Below are 19,962 nucleotides of genomic sequence, written 5' to 3' on the forward strand. Positions count from 1 at the left end.
CTTTCAAAGGAGCACACAGCAGCAAAGATATCAATGATTAAAAAAACCTAATTAAAATACAATAAAAACTTATTTAATACATCTAAAAATATCTTACTATTATAACATTTATATTCCACATTTCCTTCAAGGTGCCCCTCTCTCCAAGTTATTCTCACAACAATCCTGTGAGTTAGGTTAGGCTGAGAGATTATGACTGGCTGAAGGTCACCCAGTGAGTTTCAAGGCAGATTGAAGATTTGAAGGTGTTCCAGGTCATGGGTAGGCAAACTAAGGTCCGGGGGCCGGATCCGGCCCAATCACCTTCTAAATCCGGCCTGCGGACGGTCCGGGAATCAGAGTGTTTTTACGTGAGTAGAATGTGTGCTTTTATTTAAAACGCATCTCTGGGTTATTTGTGGGGCATAAGAATTTGTTCTTCTTTTTTCAAAATATAGTCCGCCCCCCACCCAAGGTCTGAGGGACAGTCGACTGGCCCCCTGCTGAAAAAGTTTGCTGACCCCTGTTCCAGGTTTTAGTCTAATAGTCTAACCCAGAGTGGTCCAAAATGGCTCTCAGACTGCATGCAGCCCTCAAGGCCTTTTCTGGCGGCCCTCAGCAACTTTTGATGCCCCAGCCCTCACGGTTCCTTCCCAAAGCTGGGTAAGTGAGGCACTGGGCTTTGGGGAGGAAGCTTGAGGACTCTACCAGGTTCCTAGAGTTCTCCCGCCTCCTTCCTAAAGCCTAGTTAGCACTTGCCCAGTCATTGATCCTCTAAGCACTACATTCCATAACAGTATTGGGTATCAATGCCAATTTTCATATTCAGGACATCATCCTTTAAAAAATGAATTTCTAATGCAAAGGACAAATCTATTATTTCTACAGGCTCTGGCAGAAACAACATATAACATTTGCGCTAAAACAACACCACGTTTTGATATAGTTTCCTAGATTTGCCCATCATATTGGAAACCATTAACATTTTTAGATTAAATAGTGCTAACTAGATCTTAATGTGTAACAGATGAAAAATTAAACTTCCTGTTAGGTATTAGAAACGATCTTGAGCAATTCACCTAATTTCCTCTGTAAGATTAAGTGCAGATTGCTTTGTAGTTTTATTGCAAGGCCTGCCAGTATCTCTAAGCCAAGCCTTTAATCAAAGAAGCCATGAATATAATAGTCTACAGTGTATATTACAAATACTTATTTGTAATTCTCTGCCACCATTGCACAACACACTCTAGGATTACAGTATAAATGAGTTAACTTTGAGACAGGAATGTCATGTTCAACAAATAGTTAGGGAATAGTTCCAATGAGGTGCTTTAAGCCAACAGCTAATACTACAAAAAATATTTTAGTTTAATTTTTTACTTACTGTAAAGCAACTATTCTCAAAGGATTAGTCCTGAGAAACAAGGCCTGAGAAGTATGATACTGAATTAGCTGCTTGTTTAACTTTGCAAATTATCTTCAGGAAATAGCATCAAAGTACAGTTAAGTGTGCCACAGAGGTGTAAAAAGCAAGTAGGAACAATACATTTTAGCAAGCTCATTAAAATCTGACAGCTTGTTTTAAACCTATATACTGTGTACCTCACTTTAATTAAAAAGGTGAAAAATTGCGTGCTGGCAAGATATACAAGTTCTAAGGTAACTCAAATTTAAATCTAATATTTTCAAAACTCGACAAATATACAGGCTGCTTCAAGTTACAGCTCTGTGCGTCACTACAGGGTTATCTCAGTTCAGACAAGCAATACAGTACACAGTGTAAAATACTTTCACAAAACATGGGATCTCGCCATCGCTTAAGGAGAGAAACCGTGTCAGTTCAACAGTGCAAAACTAATGCTGATACATCCTCATGGATTACCAAAATCTGGCACTGAAGTACAACAAATGCTTATAAAAATTCACTCTACCATATTCTTTTATAATGTGTTGGATAAAATGCATCTCCAAGGTGACTTTCTTTCCATAGCCTGAGGGCTCTTCCTGGCACTCTAATAATCTCACCTTACATTTTTGTTTCAAAACATGTGAGATTGCAGAAAAAAACAACAACTTGAAAGCAAACAGCTTGCATGGCTCACAGACCTAAAGCCAAATGAAGATTATTATTATTAAATTTGTATACTGCTCTCCATCTGTAGATCATGTTCTCATGCCTTAATTGTTAGTTAAAAAAATCTATCTCATGATTTGGAATATAGGGAGTTAGCCTGTCCCAGGTACCTTATCACATCAGGTGGCTGGAATAGTTATATCCACTTAGGCTTGTTACTGCATATGAAATTGTATTTTTAAAGTCCTACACTTCTGTGATGATATGCCAAATGTTAAGATAAAAAAGGTAAAGGACTCCTGGATGGTCAAGGTCCAGTCAAAGGTGACTATGGGGTGCGACACTCATCTCAACTTCAGGTTGAGGGAGCCGGTGGTTTGTCCACCAACAGATTCCCGGGTCATGTGGCCAGCCTGACTAAAATGCTTCTGGCACAGTGGGACACTAGCACACAGAAGCACCGTTTACCTTCCGACCGCAGCAGTACCTATTAATCTACTTGCACTGGTGTGCTTTTGAACTGCTAGGTTGGCGGAAGCTGAGACAAAGCAACAGGAGCTCACCCTGTCATGCGGATGTGAACCGCTGACCTTCCAATCAGTAGTCCAAAGAGGCTCAGTGGTTTTGAGCACAGCGCCACCTGTGTCCTGGTTCTAAATGTTGAAAGTATCCTGGCATGTTGTATGGAAAGGAAGTGAAAACCACCAGCACTGGGAGTCTAGTTCATACACTTACTAGAATAGCTCTTCCATATATGTGGGTGGGAGACACTGAACTCTCTAATACACCCATCACACACATACAATATAAGGCAAGATGTATGTCATAGGTACAGTGGTACCTCGCAAGACGAATGCCTCGCAAGACAAAAAACTCGCTAGACGAAAGGTTTTTCCGTTTTCGATTTGCCTCGCAAGACGAAATTTCCCTATGGGCTTGCTTCGCAAGACGAAAACGTCTCGCGGCTTTGTTTCCTTTGTCTAAAAACAAAGACATGTTTTGTTTATAAAGTTAATTTATTTTCCCTTCAGTTTTTGAACTGCTCTTTACAGTATGTGTGACTTTAAAGAGCAGTTAATAAACTGTTGTTGTACCAAATTTGGCTTTGTTTCGACTTTTTTTGACCATAGGAACGCATTAATTGATTTTCAATGCATTCCTATGGGATTTCGTGATTCGCAAGACGAAAAATTCGCTAGATGACAAAAATTGCGGAACGAATTAATTTCGTCTTGCGGGGCACCACTGTACACGTTTCTCAAAACACTTCTTCCTAAGACAGCACATATTCTAGGAAAGACAGTCTAAAGTGCGTGAAATGGCCCCTAGCACAAGATAGATTGAAAGCCCAAAATGCTATTTCAGTATGGAAATCAGTAACACAAGAAACACAAACTACATTTAGTATTTTAGTGGCTAAAGAAGCTTTGAATGACACTCCAGGTGCAGTTTCCATTTTGGAAACATCCAGAATGGATTTCAGGGTAGACAAGCTCACCAAAAATAGAGAAACTTTAATAGTTTTGCTATAGCAGTTTGAAAATACATGCATAGATATATGCAAAGATGAAAATACATGTTCTATTTCCAACCTCTATGGGCCTTTCCATTGAGACCAACAGACATCTATAGTTTTACATGTATGCCAGAAGCAGCTTCCCAACTGGGATCGATCTGCAATGCTAGCTTTCGAGCAAGTGGATCACAGTTGCTTACCAGCATGAGCAAGGTGACAGGATGGGTTCTGCGGGTCATACCAACTTTCCTATTACATCGCCCTTCCAGTAAGCAGCAGCGACTCAGCTGCCAGGAAGTCAGTGTAACAGTTCCACACCAATTTGCAAGCCATTGCTGATCTATGTATTTTTACCAATCAATTCAATGGAAGTGAATGTTCAACTTTATTCGATATTTCAACTTTCTGTTCAGGCCACTGAACAGTGTACTTCCCGCCGATAACAAGTTTGGGCTTTTGTAGAGTTCCAGGTTGTATTGTCTGTGATTTAGATCAATTGGGTTAAGTTAGTTTATTCTGTAGTAAGTCGCAAATTTATGCTACCATGAAATAATTTAATTGTATTAGCATTGTTTAAGAATGGCAAAAAAAACAACAACAACCAACCTATGGAAATGACTTTAAGCAGTAAGCTGTAACACCTGACAAAATTACTTAACAGCTACTGTAAACTTGCTTGGCTTAACTGCAAAAGAAGGAACAGGGAAATATTAAGCCCTCACAGCAGTAGTTGGAGCTACAGTTACTTCTATGTCATTAGAGACCCTAGCCTGGATCCAATTGCCATTTCATGGATTAAATTTTCTACCATCAGCTGTGAAGTCTTCAGATAGCTTAATAGGGGGTTGCCAACTTTAAATTTCCATTTGATATATTCAGTCGAGAAGTGCCCTTTCTGCAAGTGATTGTCTACATGCCCTTTTGGTTTTGACCATTTTACATTTAAAAGCTACAAGTGGTGAGGAAAGAGAAATAAGAGGAAATCTGCCTATCCAGAAATAACATTTTAAAAATCAGCAACACCTTCTGCAATATCCTAAAGGATAGAAAATCATAATCTTTTCAGCTCTCTGCAGCTCTCCAGAAGGGAAAAAAATATCCCTATTAAAATTAAAGACTGAAAATCTCACAGTGAATGCAGTTTTCTCAGACATACAGACCTAGCATAACTAAGCATCAAAAGATGCTGAAGTATAAGAATCTAAAAGTTTCATCTTGGCTACAGGAAGACAATTTCTATACAGAAAGAACTAGTAAATGTTAACCATATTGATATAACTTGTACAGCAGAATTGTATTTGGCTTTACGCTGTGGGTTAAACCACAGAGCCTAGGACTTGCCGATCAGAAGGTCGGCGGTTCGAATCCCCATGACGGGGTGAGCTCCCATTGTTTGGTCCTTACTCCTGCCCACCTAGCAATTTGAAAGCACGTCAAAGTGCAAGTAGATAAATAGGTACCGCTCCGGCGGAAAGGTAAACGGCATTTCCGTGTGCTGCTCTGGTTCGCCAGAAGCGGCTTAGTCATGCTGGCCACATGACCCGGAAGCTGTACGCCGGCTCCCTCGGCCAATAAAGCGAGATGAGCGCCACAACCCCAGAGTCGGCCACGACTGGACCTAATGGTCAGGGGTGCCTTTTACTTTTTTCTTAATCTTCTACAAACTACATAGGAGAACAGCACAGACACAATATAAGATATGGAGGCCTTGTTCACACATAACACTAAGCCATGGTTTGCTTAACAAACCATGAGTGAAACCACAGTTGTCCCACAAACAGGCAAGTATGCTTATTTCTCCAAAATTTAGTTTGTTTTCCAATTACTAAACTCATTCCTTTATAGATTGACCACCTGAGACGCTCGCCAAACAAACATGGTTAAGGAAGAGTGCTGGATTCACACATAGCACCGGATCATAATTCACACAAACTAAAGTTTGCAAATAATCAGCAAACCATGGCTTCAGATTGTTGTCAGGAAACAAACCATAGTTAAGCTGCTAGGTAGGGTTTACACAGTGCTAAAGCTATGGTTTAGCATTACGTTTGAAGCAGATCATTGTGTCCTATTAATGGCAACACTATTTTTCAAACATCTATTTTAAATCTAGTTCTATTCCTAAATTTAATTCAAGAAGAGATAGATGGCAATAGCTGATGTGCTTTATGAGTACCCCAGTGATCCAACGATGGGGGAACAGATAAGTGGGCTTTTTACGAAATTTACAAGCCACAACGCAACTCATTCCAGTTTTAGCCAAAACAAGATCTTGAATCATTCTAAAGAAATCCGTTAGTAAGGGTTACCATCACAAGAAGGTAGTCAGCCTTTAAAAAAACAGAACAAAACAAAACCCAGCACAACCATTTCCCCAAATGGTCAAACTTAACAAACTGTTTGTAAAACGTATCACCCACAGAAGTATTGCTTTTGTTCCCCAAAAGGAATAAGATGGGTTCACTAAAAAAAAAAAAAAAAAAAGAAGTTTCCTGGGAATTCGGGATAAAAATAATTTTCATTACTGCCACAGTCTGCCTTGCCAGGATACAAGATCACCATTATGAAAGAAGTTGACTAGTTTAGAAAGTTCTTTCTATGACAGTAAGCCTTCTATCATCAGCTCAAATTATCACAAAACTAACGACCAATATGCAAATCGCTCCATTCCCTCCAAAATTAGAGTAGACACATTATTTTCCAGGTTCATGCCTGCAATATAATTTTAGTTTATAAGTGAATATGAGATGAAACTAATGATATTCATTTTAATTTCATTTTGTGGAAAAATAGACAAAGCATATGGTGTAATATCTGTAATAACAGATGGACCATTACCAGTTCTTGATACCAAATTTAATTACCCCATCCATTTTTTAAAGGTCTGACATATAAATTATTGTACCTCATGGTGCTTTATTCATGTTTTTTTTTTCTTAACTGGGATGTGAAAACACTTATCTTTCAATATTTCCAACAGTTTTATGTTTAAATACCATTACCACAAACTATGTTGGGTTTTTGTGCGACTAAAGTCATGTTCATTTTTAAACAAAAGAAGTGAAGGAAGCAGATCCATTTTCAAACACCATGACCAAAGACTATGTTCCTCTATTTGTCAACCCCAAAGAGCAAAGAAATCCCTCTTGAGTTCCTCACCGTTGCATCAAATGGTGTGCAATGAATAGGGAGGTTTCCACAGCTTCTCCACGAATGAATAAAACTTCCAACTATTGCCAAAGACATTGGGCTGCCTAATCTCCTAGCCACGCTAGCATTAATTTCTTTCTTTAACCATGGTCAGGGTTTCATCTGCCCTAACCACTATAAACTCCAAGTTACGATACAACAAACTCCCATTTCCAAACTTTGATTTGGAGTTAGTGATACTACTGAGCACAACAGGCAACCCCCATATTAGGCGTGACCAATATGTGCACAATTGCACACAGCACTGAACCCAAAAGTTGACGCGGGAATGTCATAAAAGAAGTCACTGAAAGGGTGGAACAGACCAAGGTGGTTCACCAAGGTGAATCTGAGCAAGCATTCTTTACAGCAGCCTTCCTCAACCTGTGGGTCCCCAGATGTTGTTGAATTACAACTCCCATCACCCCTAGCTAGCAAGGCTAGAGCTCAGGGATGATGGGAGTTGTAGTTCAACAACATCCGGGGACCCACAGGTTGAGAACCGTTGCTTTACAGGAATCCAAGCATCCAGGAAGCATTGAGCAGTTTATCAGAAATCATAAAGGTAAAGGTAAAGGGACCCCCGACCATTAAGGTCCAGTCGTGGCTGACTCTGGAGTTGCGGTGCTCATCTTGCTTTACTGGCCGAGGGAGCCGGCATACAGCTTCCGGGTCATGTGGCCAGCATGACTAAGCCGCTTCTGGTGAACCAGAGGAGCGCATGGAAACACCATTTACCTTCCCGCCAGAGCAATCTACTTGCACTTTGATGTGCTTTCGAACTGCTAGGTTGGCAGGAGCAGGGACCGAGCAACGGGAGCTCATCCCGTCGTGGGGATCCGAACCGCCGACCTTCGGCAAGCCGATCAGAAATCATACAATGACCCATAATCGACTTCTTGCTCATATTTGCTATGAGAATTTTTTTTAAAGCAGAACACCTTGTGAGTTTTATATATTTAATAATACATACCCGTTCCTTTGCATTTATATGGAGGCTTGAAGAATTTCACAGCACCATAGAGGTTGACAATAGTCCCGCCTTTAACAAGATTCAGAGGGGTGTATGTGTAGCTGGGGGCAACAGGCTAACAAGACAAAACAGAAAACGATCACATTCAAGAAAAATTCTGTAGCTATTTTAAAACGGCAAGCTTCTTCTTCTTCTCTCTCTTCTTTTCTTTTGCCAAAACTTACTTTAGATACAGGGCCTAGATATCAGGTCCATTATGAACATCAAACAAAACATTTTTCTTTGCTACTGGTCATTCCATCAGAATACTCCTTCCTCCTTTGGAAGAATTCCTCTATAAGGAAAGGTTATAACAATTTGGGGTGGGTTTTTTTTTTTTACTGTACAGAAAAGGTGAGCGGGGAGTAGATATGCTTTGTGATGTATAAAATGATGTTGGGGTGTGTGTGACTATTTTCATACTAGAATCTGGATCCATCCGATGAAGCCGAATGCTAGGAAATTCAGCTCAGAAAAAAGAAAGTGCTTCTTTATACAGTACATAATTAAACTATGGGATTTGCTCCCACAAGAGGCAGACAGCCACCAGTTTGGGTGGTTTTAAAGGGGGATTGGACAGATTCATGGAATATAAGGCTATCAATTGCTGCAAGCTATGACTGTTATATATGTTGCGAGCCTGATCCTGCAGGACTCTTCTTATGAGACAGCCAAGTGTTATTTCCTGGCAAACGGAAAATATCAGACCGTTCCAGAAACACTAGCTTTTTTTGCTTTTCTAATTTAAATAGTACATCTGCAGAGTTAAAGCTATAAAACGTTTGCAGATACAAATTTGTTTATTATTTCAAAAGGCATTAATCTAAGTGAAGGAAAGAAAGAGACAAGAACCTATAGCATAACCTACAAGAATAGATTAAATAATTTGTTTAATTATCCTCAACAAACCAAACTTCAAAACAGGGTAAAACCACAACATGTTTTGATTAAATCCTTACTATATTTAATAAGCACCTACTCATTTGTTGCAAATTCATCTTGTTATGTTCTCTGACATAACAAGCTAGCTTGGCCATTGAAGCAAACTCCTACATTTTCTCTCTGTATTTATTAATGGTTGGTATCGTTGCTAATCTCCATTTTTCTGCCAACAAAATTATTGTTGCCAACACCATACAATGACACAGATTCCTTATGTTGCTGTATAACTAAACCATCTGTATAGTTTAACAGAAAAAAACCACCGGGTCCAATTGTAAGTTAAATGTTTCTAGTACAATAGCCCTGATTAATTTCCATAGTTTTAATAGTTATCACACATGTCAATTGATCATTTCACAGGATGTTTAAAAAACCCATTTGCTGTACATTCTGTGGTTGGAATAAGTGTGTAAGCTACTTACATGAGAAGAGAAAACACATGGGTCCAACATATAGAATGAGAAAGCCAACTGATTTTAGATCTTTGCCAATTGATTTTTGACACTAGAATTTCAGTCTGGCCCTAGTGAGTATAGAATCTTGCCAACCAGTTGTACACATGTCAAAAAATATACAATGTTGCCCTCTCCTGATACAGCAAATTTGCTTTAATAAAGTTTTGGAAAGGCTGTTGGAACACATGAATTTTTGTACTTTCTCCAGCAACCAGCAGAAGGTGCCACAGGCATTTTAATTATTTCTGTCATCACCTTGTTCTGCTGGCTAGCCTAATAACAGTCATAATACTTGCAGACCACCTCCAAGATGTTCAGGAAATTAGCACACTTGCCAGAGTTTCTGAGCCTCTACAGCCTGGTGTATTTTTTATTTAGCGGAGCTGCTTGAAAAGAATTTTTCTATATACGTAAGACAAATTAAAGTAGCTGGAAAACACATTCATAAAGCATTCCCAGCCTCACCAGCATGTGTTTGGATTTATTCAAAATTTCTGGACATCTATTCTCTGCCTTATTCCTTTTGTAATTGTGTTCCCTACAGCAGCTAATGCAAAATTATTTTATCTATAGCCATTTCTACAGTCCATCTTAAAGTTGCTGTAAAACTTGTTTCAGGCACCGAACTCACGATGCCTTCTGCAATTTAAAACAAAAATAAAAGAAACATCAAAACAAAACTTACCATGGCTACAGTTTCTGAACCAGTATTTGTACTGGATGACCTAGTACAAACCTGCGGAGAAAAACAGAACTGAAGATTGTTAGAACAAACTGGAAGACAATAATGACAATTTCAGATTTCTTATTCCAATATTTTAAGATGTTCTTTGTTCTTTGAACAAATATATGCTGGAAGTTAATCTATTATGTATAGGCAACTTAAAAGATAGAAATAATAAATGTATGCATTTTTATTACATTGTAATTTAAGTGAATTGTCTTATGTCAAACATATAGCAAATGCTACCTAAATATTTATGTAAACCAACAATTCTAATCAACAAACATTTATATTTTTATAGACTACTTTATCTCAAATATTTGGGGTTAAGTATAAAAAAACACACAAACTAACAGAACAGAATAGTTTAATAATGCATAATTCTATTATGGCCAATATCAAAATAAAATTGAAGTAAAGAAAATTCACTAAAACCCCTCCATCCTTTCACAACTTAGCCCTGAGCTCAAAAGGGCAGATCAAATGGGTACTATTTAAAATATTCCTAAAGGTTCCCAGGCTGTACTGGGATAGACTGAGGGATAATTCTTCCCTTGGTAATTTAAATTTCTGTATTTTATAAAACATACTGCACAAATGTACTCTATGGCTTCCTAGGACCTAGTCTGCATGTCATGACAAGCCAGTTTACCTGACTTCGTTTATGAGTTAATAATGGATGTGCCTTTATTCTGCCATGCCGGCCCCAGAATGAATTCTTCCCATCCACAGAGCTCAAACAAGCCATACTATGGCTTGTCATGTGATACCAACCCAGACAGTGATTTGTTTGAAAACAAACCATGGTCAAGGTTTGGATGACACAACAAACCATAGCATTTTTTTTACACTGCCGTGTGGATCCAAAAGAGAACTTCACTCAAAGTAGCTCTTTCAATTTAAAACAAGTCTTTAAGAAATAATATGACTTAATTTATTATCAGCATTTTAACACTCAATGCTACAAAGATATAGTAACAGAATACCTACTTGGTGGGTGCTTTCTCTGGTTTTAATTTTCCTCTTCATTTTTATCTACAAAAGCAACAACAAAGTGTCTTCAAAACTACCCCAGCCTACAATGGCACAAATGAGAATCCCTCAAGAATTTCAAATTTGAATTTTATACAAAATGTGTGCATCTCATTTTTCATATTTCAGTTGCATTTGTCAAAACCACTTATCCTTGGGTACTTAGAGCTGCCTCTTTTTTTACTGACCCTTCTCCTGATCTTAAGAAAAGCTTTATTTACTCAAAATTGTTTCAGGTTGCTCCGATAGGTGCGAGGGCAAGACCAGAAAAGAGGTGGCAACACTATCTGTAGTCAATGGAATTCTGCCCAAGGTTTTCACTCCTCGCTAAATACATTTCATAAAGATAATACACGAGTATTCATACTGGACTCATACGTTTTATAGCATTTAAGATTTGTGCAAGTTATGGTATTGATTTTACATTGGTGCCAATTTAATCACTATCATATTAGAGATGGGCATGTCTTACCCAGCTGCCTGAATGATTAATGTGCTTTAGGGACTTCACTGAACTTCACAGATGCCTACATTCCCCAAACTATACAGTGGTGCCTTGCAAGACGAAATTAATCCGTTCCGCGAGTCTCTTCGTCTAGCGGTTTTTCCCTCTTGCGAAGCAACCCTATTAGCGGCTTAGCGGCTAAAAGGCTATTAGCGGCTTAGCGGCTTAGAAAAAGGGGGGGAGCGAAAAGAATTGCAAGACTCGCAAGACTTTTTCGTTTTGCGAAGCAAGCCCATAGGGAAATTCGTCTTGCGAAGCGCATCGAAAAACGGAAAACCCTTTCGTCTAGTGGGTTTTCCGTCTTGTGAGGCATTCGTCTTGCGGGGCACCACTGTATTTTGTGCTTTGTGAATTGTAAAACAGCAAACTGGATCTTGTGGGCACAAATGAATGTGAAGCCAAATCCTTCAACAGAGAGAGAATCCCGTTTCCAAATCCTTTCTACTTTGGAACAGGCAGTTTACTTTGGGCAGCAGACACTTATCTGGACATCTGAGATGCATGCAGTTAAGTACATGCCCAAACTCTGGTCAACTTGACTGTAGCTGTAGTATTCCCTTGCAAACTGTAACCTGCTTCCCTAAACTCTCCATCCCACCCTTACTGTACAGTGGTACCTCAGGTTAAGTACTTAATTCATTCCGGAGGTTCGTTCTTAACCTGAAACTGTTCTTAACCTGAAGCACCACTTTAGCTAATGGGGCCTCCTGTTGCCACCACGCCACAAAAGCACGATTTCTGTTCTCATCCTGAAGCAAAGTTCTTAACCCGAGGTACTATTTCTGGGTTAGTGGAGCCTGTAACCTCAAGCGTATGTAACCTGAAGCGTATGTAACCCGAGGTACCACTGTATCTGTATTGTTTAGAAATAAAAAATACCTTAGGGCTCCCCTTACCTGTCAGGCAGGCAAAGGGCCAAAACAGGCTTCGCAGTGCTACTGGTGGTCTTCCAACTCCCCCAGTATTCATGGTTTTATCTTATGAAAAGATAACATGTGGCTTCTCTAACCAACATCAACAATTCCCAAAGTAAGAGGCGCTAGAATTCCGGACTGCCTTTATATCAGACTATTTGTTTATGGGGGCCTTCAGGTGCATGTAAGCTGGTTGTGGTCACTCAGTGGAGATTCTGTATACACTCAGTGGAGATTTGGTATACACTTAGGGCTGATCCACACTTACTTTTCCCTGGAAAGTGGGCCAAAGGGTAAATGTGGATAAGCCCTTAAACTCACTTCACGTGTTAAGTGTTCCATGGCTGAACCCTGGCACTGAAAATAGCTTAGCCCTGGTGAATGAATCCTGGTTTAAATGAAATAATGTTTGTAAGAACAGACTTGCACAAGTGTCTTTTTAAAACAATGAAATGATTAAAATCTGGCCGCTTTTTCTAAGTTACACATTACTGTTGTAGAAAACATCACAGGGTGCTCCAGGAAATTAAAGATGCAAACCCCAGGAATACATCCAACTGTAAGAATCATTTTAAAAATAAAGGTTCTCCTAATGTTCATACTGCTAAGCTAATACAGCATGATTAGGTCTTTAATTCCAATCTAAAATGAACTTTTCATTAGTGGAAGCAAACAGCACATGTGCCTTTCGTTTTTCTCAAAAAGGGTTTGGGAGAAGTTCCATGTTAATAAAAATAAAATATGACTAATAGCCTTCCCTAACCTTGCACCCACAAAACTTTTTGGACCACAACTACCATCATCCTTGACCACTGATTGTGCTGGCTGGGGATGATGGGGGCAGTAGTCCAAAATATATGGAAGGCACCAGGTTGGGGAAGGAATTTCAACCTAGTTATCCAACACCCAACCTAGTGAAGCTCAACAGGTGGAGAGGAAATGTTGAGGGAGCTTCACCATTCTGACATTCTGGTTGTCATATAGCTGATAAAGGCATGCGGCAACCACATCCTAATTATACTTAACTACACAGCAAATAATGAACTAAACATTAGGTTCAAGAGAGTACATGACGAATTGAAAAGAAATTTGTCTCCCTTTGGGCATGCAGAATTAGTTGCATAGCTGCAATATCAGAGTTGCCTTTCAGTTTGGCAAATATTCTACACAAATTACAAAAACCATCCCTCCAAGTACTATAAGACGGGCTTACGGTAACATGACTTTTTGAAATCAGAGCTAAAATCCATTGACTCTATAGAAATATTAGTTCTCTTATCCATTCTCCAAAACAAAGCTATCACTATGTAAATATATTTACAGCATATCTGCTATCCAAGAGAAACGACACAAAGCATCGAAAAGATATGCTGCACTCTGCCAACTCAGCACAATCTCAAACATTCCAAGTCTATGTCAATTCAAGGCTAATACTATTGGACATCTGGCAAGGGGCCTTTCCCCATTAACTAAAGCAGCAACACTATAGATTGCTACTACCGTATTAGCTTGAATATAAGCCTCACTTTTTCCCCAAATTCCAACCGTGAAAAGTTAAAGTGCAGCTTATATTCGCAACCTTATGGTATGCAGCCAGGAGTGCGGGGCAAACAGCGCCAGGAGTGCGACAAAGCGGCACCCGCCCCGTGCGTCGTCCCCCGTCCTCTCCCCCAAAGCCAGGAAGGGAGAAAGCGGGGAAGAAGAAAGGCCGCCGGCAACGCAGCGTTGCTCCCACCCAGTACGCAGCCAGAAGCAGCGAGGAATGGAGCGGATTATATTTGGATGGTTTTTCTTTTTTCCTTTCCCCCCCTCCAATTTTAAAGGTGCAGCTTATATTCAGGTTTGGCTTATATTCGAGTCAATACGGTACTTCAATACAGCACAACTGGATTTATAGGCCCAAGTCATAACAGTTAGGGTTCCCACAGCAACATCCAATACTCTCCCAGGGGTGTGTGCATATACGGTAAAGGACCCCTGGACAGTTAAGTCCAGTCAAAGGCAACTATGGGGTTGTGGCGCTCATCTCACTTTCAGGCCAGTTACCTCAAGTTGAGAACTTTGCCCCAGGATTAGAATGGAAATCATGTGCCGGCCGTGCAGCGGCAGCAAGAGGCCCCATTAGCGAAAGCACACCTCTAGTTAAGAACAGTTTCAGGTTAAGAACGGACCTCCAGGACGAATTAAGTTTGTAACTAGAGGTACCACTGTAAATATATATGCTTCTTCTCCTGCTCACATTGCTTACCAAGCTCCCTGCTGCCGTCACCCTCCTTGCTAGTCCCATCCCTCCCTTCACAGCTCACCCAAATCCGCCATCACCTCCTTCAGCCTCCCCATTCCTACAAAGCAACTCCGGCCTCTCTATCTCTGCAGCTCCGCTCCCTCAAGCCCTGCACTCCCTCACAGCCCCTTCAAGCCCCTTACCTGCCCCAGCTCCTCTGTGTCCCTCTATTTCTGCTTTACGCAAACTTTTTGCTGTTCTTTAAAACTCCATCTTAAATCCTGCCTCATGTTTGCTCCCCTGCCCCAACATCATGCAAATCCAGGATTGTGATGTGGCTCTACAAATCCTCCAATGGAGGCCCAGCAATGGCAGCCTTACATTTTTATGTAGAGAAAGAGAAGTAATAGGACTTTACACATTTCTAAAACTGTGAGAGCTGGACCATAAAGAAGGCTGATCGCCGAATAATTGATGCTTTTGAATTATGGTGCTGGAGGAGACTCTGGAGAGTCCCATGGACTGCAAGAAGATCAAGCCTATCCATTCTGAAGGAAATCAGCCCTGAGTGCTCACTGGAAGGACAGATCGTGAAGCTGAGGCTCCAATACTTTGGCCACCTCATGAGAAGAGAAGACTCCCTGGAAAAGACCCTGATGTTGGGAAAGATGGAGGGCACTAGGAGAAGGGGACGACAGAAGACAAGATGGTTGGATGGTGTTCTCGAAGCTACCAGCATGAGTCTGACCAAACTGCGGGAGGCAGTGGAAGACAGAAGTGCCTGGCGTGCTCTGGTCCAGGGGGTCATGAGGAGTCGGAAATAACTAAACGACTAAACAACAACAACAACAAAACTACCCTATAAACACTGCTAAAGAGACAGAGCTGTATGAGCTACACACATTTCAAAGTATTTGAGTAATGCTAACTTTCTTCCCTTTGGGCAGCAGCGGCCCGTGTAGTGTGTCAGATTGCTCAGAAACCCTGTTCAGTATCAAAAATAGTTTCCCACATGCCATGAACTCTGTGATTGCTGCCATCTGAGTCTTTATCACCAGAGATAGCTCAGTTGGTAAAGCATGAGACTCTTAATCTCAAGGTTGTGGGTTTGAGCCCCACATTGTGCAAAATATTCCTGCGTTGTAGGGAGTAGCACTAGATGACCCTTGTGGTCCATTTCCAATTCTAAGATTTCTGGTGGGTTGCTGTTTGATACACAAATGCAAGTCTAAAGCCCCCTTAGACACTCAGCTGTAGCCAAGGGTTTTCTCTGAATCTCAGTTGTTAGTATGCTGAAGGGTAAAGTTCTTCTATCTTTTTAAAGTAGACCTTGATGTGCTTTTTAGTAATCCACAGCCTCTCAGACTCTCTTATTAAGAAAGTTTTGGAGTGAAGGGAGAGAAGAAAAGCTTGAAAAACATACATAAATAGTTGACCCAGCTTCGTCAGAGACTTCTAGCCGACAGCAATGCCCATCAGCATCACTGGTGGACTTAGCCATGCTGAATCCAGCTACCACTATGATGTCCTATAGAGAGAGAGAAAAAATGCATCATTATTGCTATTTGTTATCATATTTTTGGAGTCCTTAGTGATCAGATCATTTGATGAAACATTTCTCTGGATCTTCAGAAAATATGACAAATCCCTGCTGAGTAGCAAAGCCTCTGGAAAAGAAAAATGTAAAGGTATGATGCAACCAAAGTTTCAATATGAAATATTTATGTACAGGTCTAAAATTTCCACTGAAATGTGTCATTAACTTTAGCTGGGATAGTGTTTGGGAAAAACAAGGCCTTCAGTGATCTCCATCGAAATAGTTTAAATCAAGAATTGCATGGGGGAATATTCAATGTTAGTCATATTTGGAGCAGACCCACTAAAATAATGGACATATCTATAGATTTCAATGAATCTACCCTGAGAATTAGCTATTACCCACTGTCAAAAATCAAATGGTATCAATCATTTTAAAATTAATTCTTGAGATTCCTGCATTTGCAGGGGGCTGGACTAAATGACTCTTGCGGTCCCTTCCAACTCTACAATTCTATGATTCAAATTACATATTTTAGCAAACACAGGTGTTCCAATGATCTGCAGGTCATCAGTGAACTTAGATGTTACATTACGAAAACTCACAATTCATCTTTCATAACACTAGGGCTTCATGGTCTGAATGTTGCCAGTATTTACATAACAAAAGAGTAGCTAAATATTTTATCTGCGACAAACAAGAAGTTGATAAATCAAGAGGATCAATCATATGGAACTTAAATGGCACTTTTTGAAAAATGCACCGAAGAACTGGTTTCTGATTTCTGACTACTGGAGTGAGCAAAATGGCCTTTTCAGTACTGTGAAGATTGGGGGGGGGGGGGGCAACAACTCTTCCAACAAAACAATATTAGCAAGCTGAAAAATTCAAATAGCTTGAAAGGTGATGAACAATCTAAGTCACTTATAGAAGATATTTGTTATAAAAATTCTGAGATGACTGCAAAACTCAATTCTAAAAGGTCTCTTTGCCAGTTGTATAAATCAGAAAGAAAAATAGTTACTGCAATCCCTCTGCTTCCTCCTATACAAATAAAGTATTTGCTCAACAGCCAAACTGACGTTAATGTCAAAGGATGTCATTTTATGGAGACTGACTTTTGTAATGGCACTTTCCATTATAGCATTTTTAAGTAGTGTGGGTTTTTTGTTTTTTTTAAAAAAAAGAAATGTCAGTGATTTGAAATCTAAGCTGAAGCAATAATGGAATAACACTAGCATAAAATAGTCCCGGATTGGGGGTGGAGGTTATGTACCAGTTTGCAAGAATAAGTAGTGTAGAAAGTTATTATTCAAACAGGAAAAGTAAAATACATACACACATTTTCTGATTTCTACAGGAAAGTGACAAAGGATAAACTCTTTCTGTGCATGTTTTTTTTTTTTTTTGAAAGCTAATGTCAAAAAGGGGATGCAATCTACATGAAGTTAGGTAAATGCATCCCACTAAAATCAATATAAGTTCTACACTGAAATCTGATTCATTTCAGTACAACATAGTCAAACTTCACTCTCTCCGATTAGTGGCCCAAATCAGAAAGTATAGTTAGCAATTCACTATTACTTGATTCTGTTATTATGAGGTCCCTGTCTGATCCATCCAACATGGCAAATGGAGACTCAGGAGGGTTGTGTACCATTTGCAGATTTTTAGATTAAAATAAAAATGGGGGGATATGATAGAGCAGTGGTCCCCGATCGGGGGTCTGCGGACCCCAATGGCTCTGCGAAACCCACCCAGGGGGTCCGTGGCACCATTCACAAAACAAAAACTACCACAGAGGGATAGTGGTATACACAAAATTCAATATATACTTATCCCACAGAGGGCTTAAACACAACACTTCATATTTGTTTTTCCAGTAAAAAAATTAGCTAGGCACATTTAGCACCTATTGGCCACTTGCAACCAAGTGAAGATGCCTGGGTGAAAGGATGTTGCCTGACAGCTCCACCATCTGGAGGTACATGCTTGGGGATCACTGCATCTTGACTGTTTTGACACACTAATACCACATCCTCCAGAATTCTATCAGTTACATTTTATCTGCACAATCATAATGAATTTCAGGAACCAAAATGGCAACTAGGCATTCTGCTTTGGCAACTGTAACCTTGGTTTAAGGAGCCATTTGGCACCTAGCTTATATATCTGAATTTCTAACACTAAGTACATGGTATTTAAAGCTCACTTTGAACAAGAACAGGAAAGAGAAACCCATTATCCAAAGCAAGTGTGAAAACCTGTAGCTTGGCAGATGTTTTTGGACGCCCAACCACAATCAGCGCCAGGTAGCATCCTCTTGCCAAATGTTAATGATCTATCACTCTCAAAGACTGGCGTGTTGAATAATCAAAATCAAATGTAGTAACGTATCATTTATATTGATGATTTTGGGGAATGAATAACAAACTGCAGAACTGTTAAATTAACACATCATTCAAATAGATTGTTGACTATGCAGATCAGGGAGAGGAATCTGTGGTCCTTCAAATGTTCTTGGACTCCACCTCCAATCATCCCAGAGCGCATGAGAGGGGATGAAAAGAACTGTAGTTCAGTAACAGCCAGAGGGGCCACAGGTTCCCAGCCTGCAAACATAAACAGAAAATGTGTAGAGAATAAAAGAGAATACATTTACATTCTGTAATTGTATTCCCAAGTTACTAAGAAACATGGACATAACTTTCAAAAGGCAAGCGCCAAAATTTAAATACTGCTTGAAGAGCTAAGTTTCTTAGCTCAGGATCTCCCAGAAAATTACCTTGTTACCAGCACCAACTGCAACTTTTGGAAAAGTACACTTGCAAGTTTTGCCCAGCTATATTTATTTCAGCTTGCCTTGCACAGGTAAAATTATTGACGGGACAGGCTTTGTTTAGAAAACCGTATGTGAACTGTGGCTTTCTCAGGGTCAGCCTTCTTTAGTAGAAAAGCAATTAAGAAGCAGGGCATCAAACTACTGAAATACTGTTTCACTGCTTTCTTGTTATGTCCAAACATAGCACCTTGTTTATCCCTATTGACTCAAAGGAGTTACAGAAACAATGCTGTTTCTAGTTAAGTCAAGCCAAGCTGGTGGCTAGATTTAAGTGCTCTCTCTCTCTTTCTGAGAGTCAAATGCCCTGTATATTAACATCTTCAGTGCTGGCCCAGATCCACCTGCTTGCTCTGAGGATATCTTTCAGCAGTGAAGAAGTTAAAGGTACTGGATTTTCTGCATGCACTTGCCATCTAAGATTGCACATGTCAGCAGTTATTGGACCATTAGCAGTCAGGTTAAAGAGAAAGAAAGAGGAAAAGAGAGCTATCCATGTTGCCTCTCATCCCTCAGCTTATTACCCGGCAAACTCCCATGGAAGCAGGGAGGGGGTGAAAGAGAAGGTTGATAGACTGCACTACTGACAGGCAGGGAAACTAAGCTAGATACCTGAGAAAATGAAACTGAGCACAGGGAATTGCAATGCAAGTTAAAGGCTCCTTTACCTTAGTTATTCCTGGCATTGTCTGAGTTTTAAAGTGCCGTCTCAATTTTGCCTGCGCCCCCTAAGTACTTCCAGATGGATGTGCTCTTCCTGAGAAGCATTTTAGCCTCAGCGCTTCATCTTTTGCATTCAATCTTGTACCAACAACACTCCCGTTAGCTTTTACTGCATATCTTTTGTCCGTGTGTTTACTTGATTACAATAAATAAAAGAGCTTTCCGATTAAGGCTGAGTTTTTAGCAAACTGCGGTGCTATGATTGCTCTTTTTGCTACTTCAGCAGTCTCTGATGATATTCTTTTAAATGACTGAAAACCCCAAACCTTAATGTTTTTCCAGGGTGGGTGGGAGACT

General features: G+C 40.0%; 1 protein-coding gene across 2 annotated transcripts in view; it reads right to left on the reverse strand.

Moving 5' to 3' along the window:
- The window catches only part of POT1 (protection of telomeres 1), a 63,089-nt gene that overhangs the window by 33,098 nt on the left and 10,029 nt on the right, over window positions 1–19,962 (reverse strand). The window contains exons 4-7 of one of the 2 annotated variants that reach the window (XM_081211596.1): window positions 15,990–16,094; window positions 10,882–10,926; window positions 9,853–9,903; window positions 7,732–7,846 (exon numbers count right to left, since the gene is read on the reverse strand). In XM_081211596.1, the coding sequence (XP_081067722.1) occupies window positions 7,732–7,846; window positions 9,853–9,903; window positions 10,882–10,926; window positions 15,990–16,094 (316 nt within the window). Of the gene's footprint in view, window positions 1–7,731; window positions 7,847–9,852; window positions 9,904–10,881; window positions 10,927–14,769; window positions 14,896–15,989; window positions 16,095–19,962 lie in introns of those variants that run through there. The other variant, XM_081211597.1, reaches the window with a different exon arrangement.

The sequence above is a fragment of the Podarcis bocagei genome (assembly GCF_964188305.1).
Source record: "Podarcis bocagei genome assembly, chromosome: 10".
NCBI classification, from domain to species: Eukaryota; Metazoa; Chordata; class Lepidosauria; order Squamata; family Lacertidae; genus Podarcis; species Podarcis bocagei.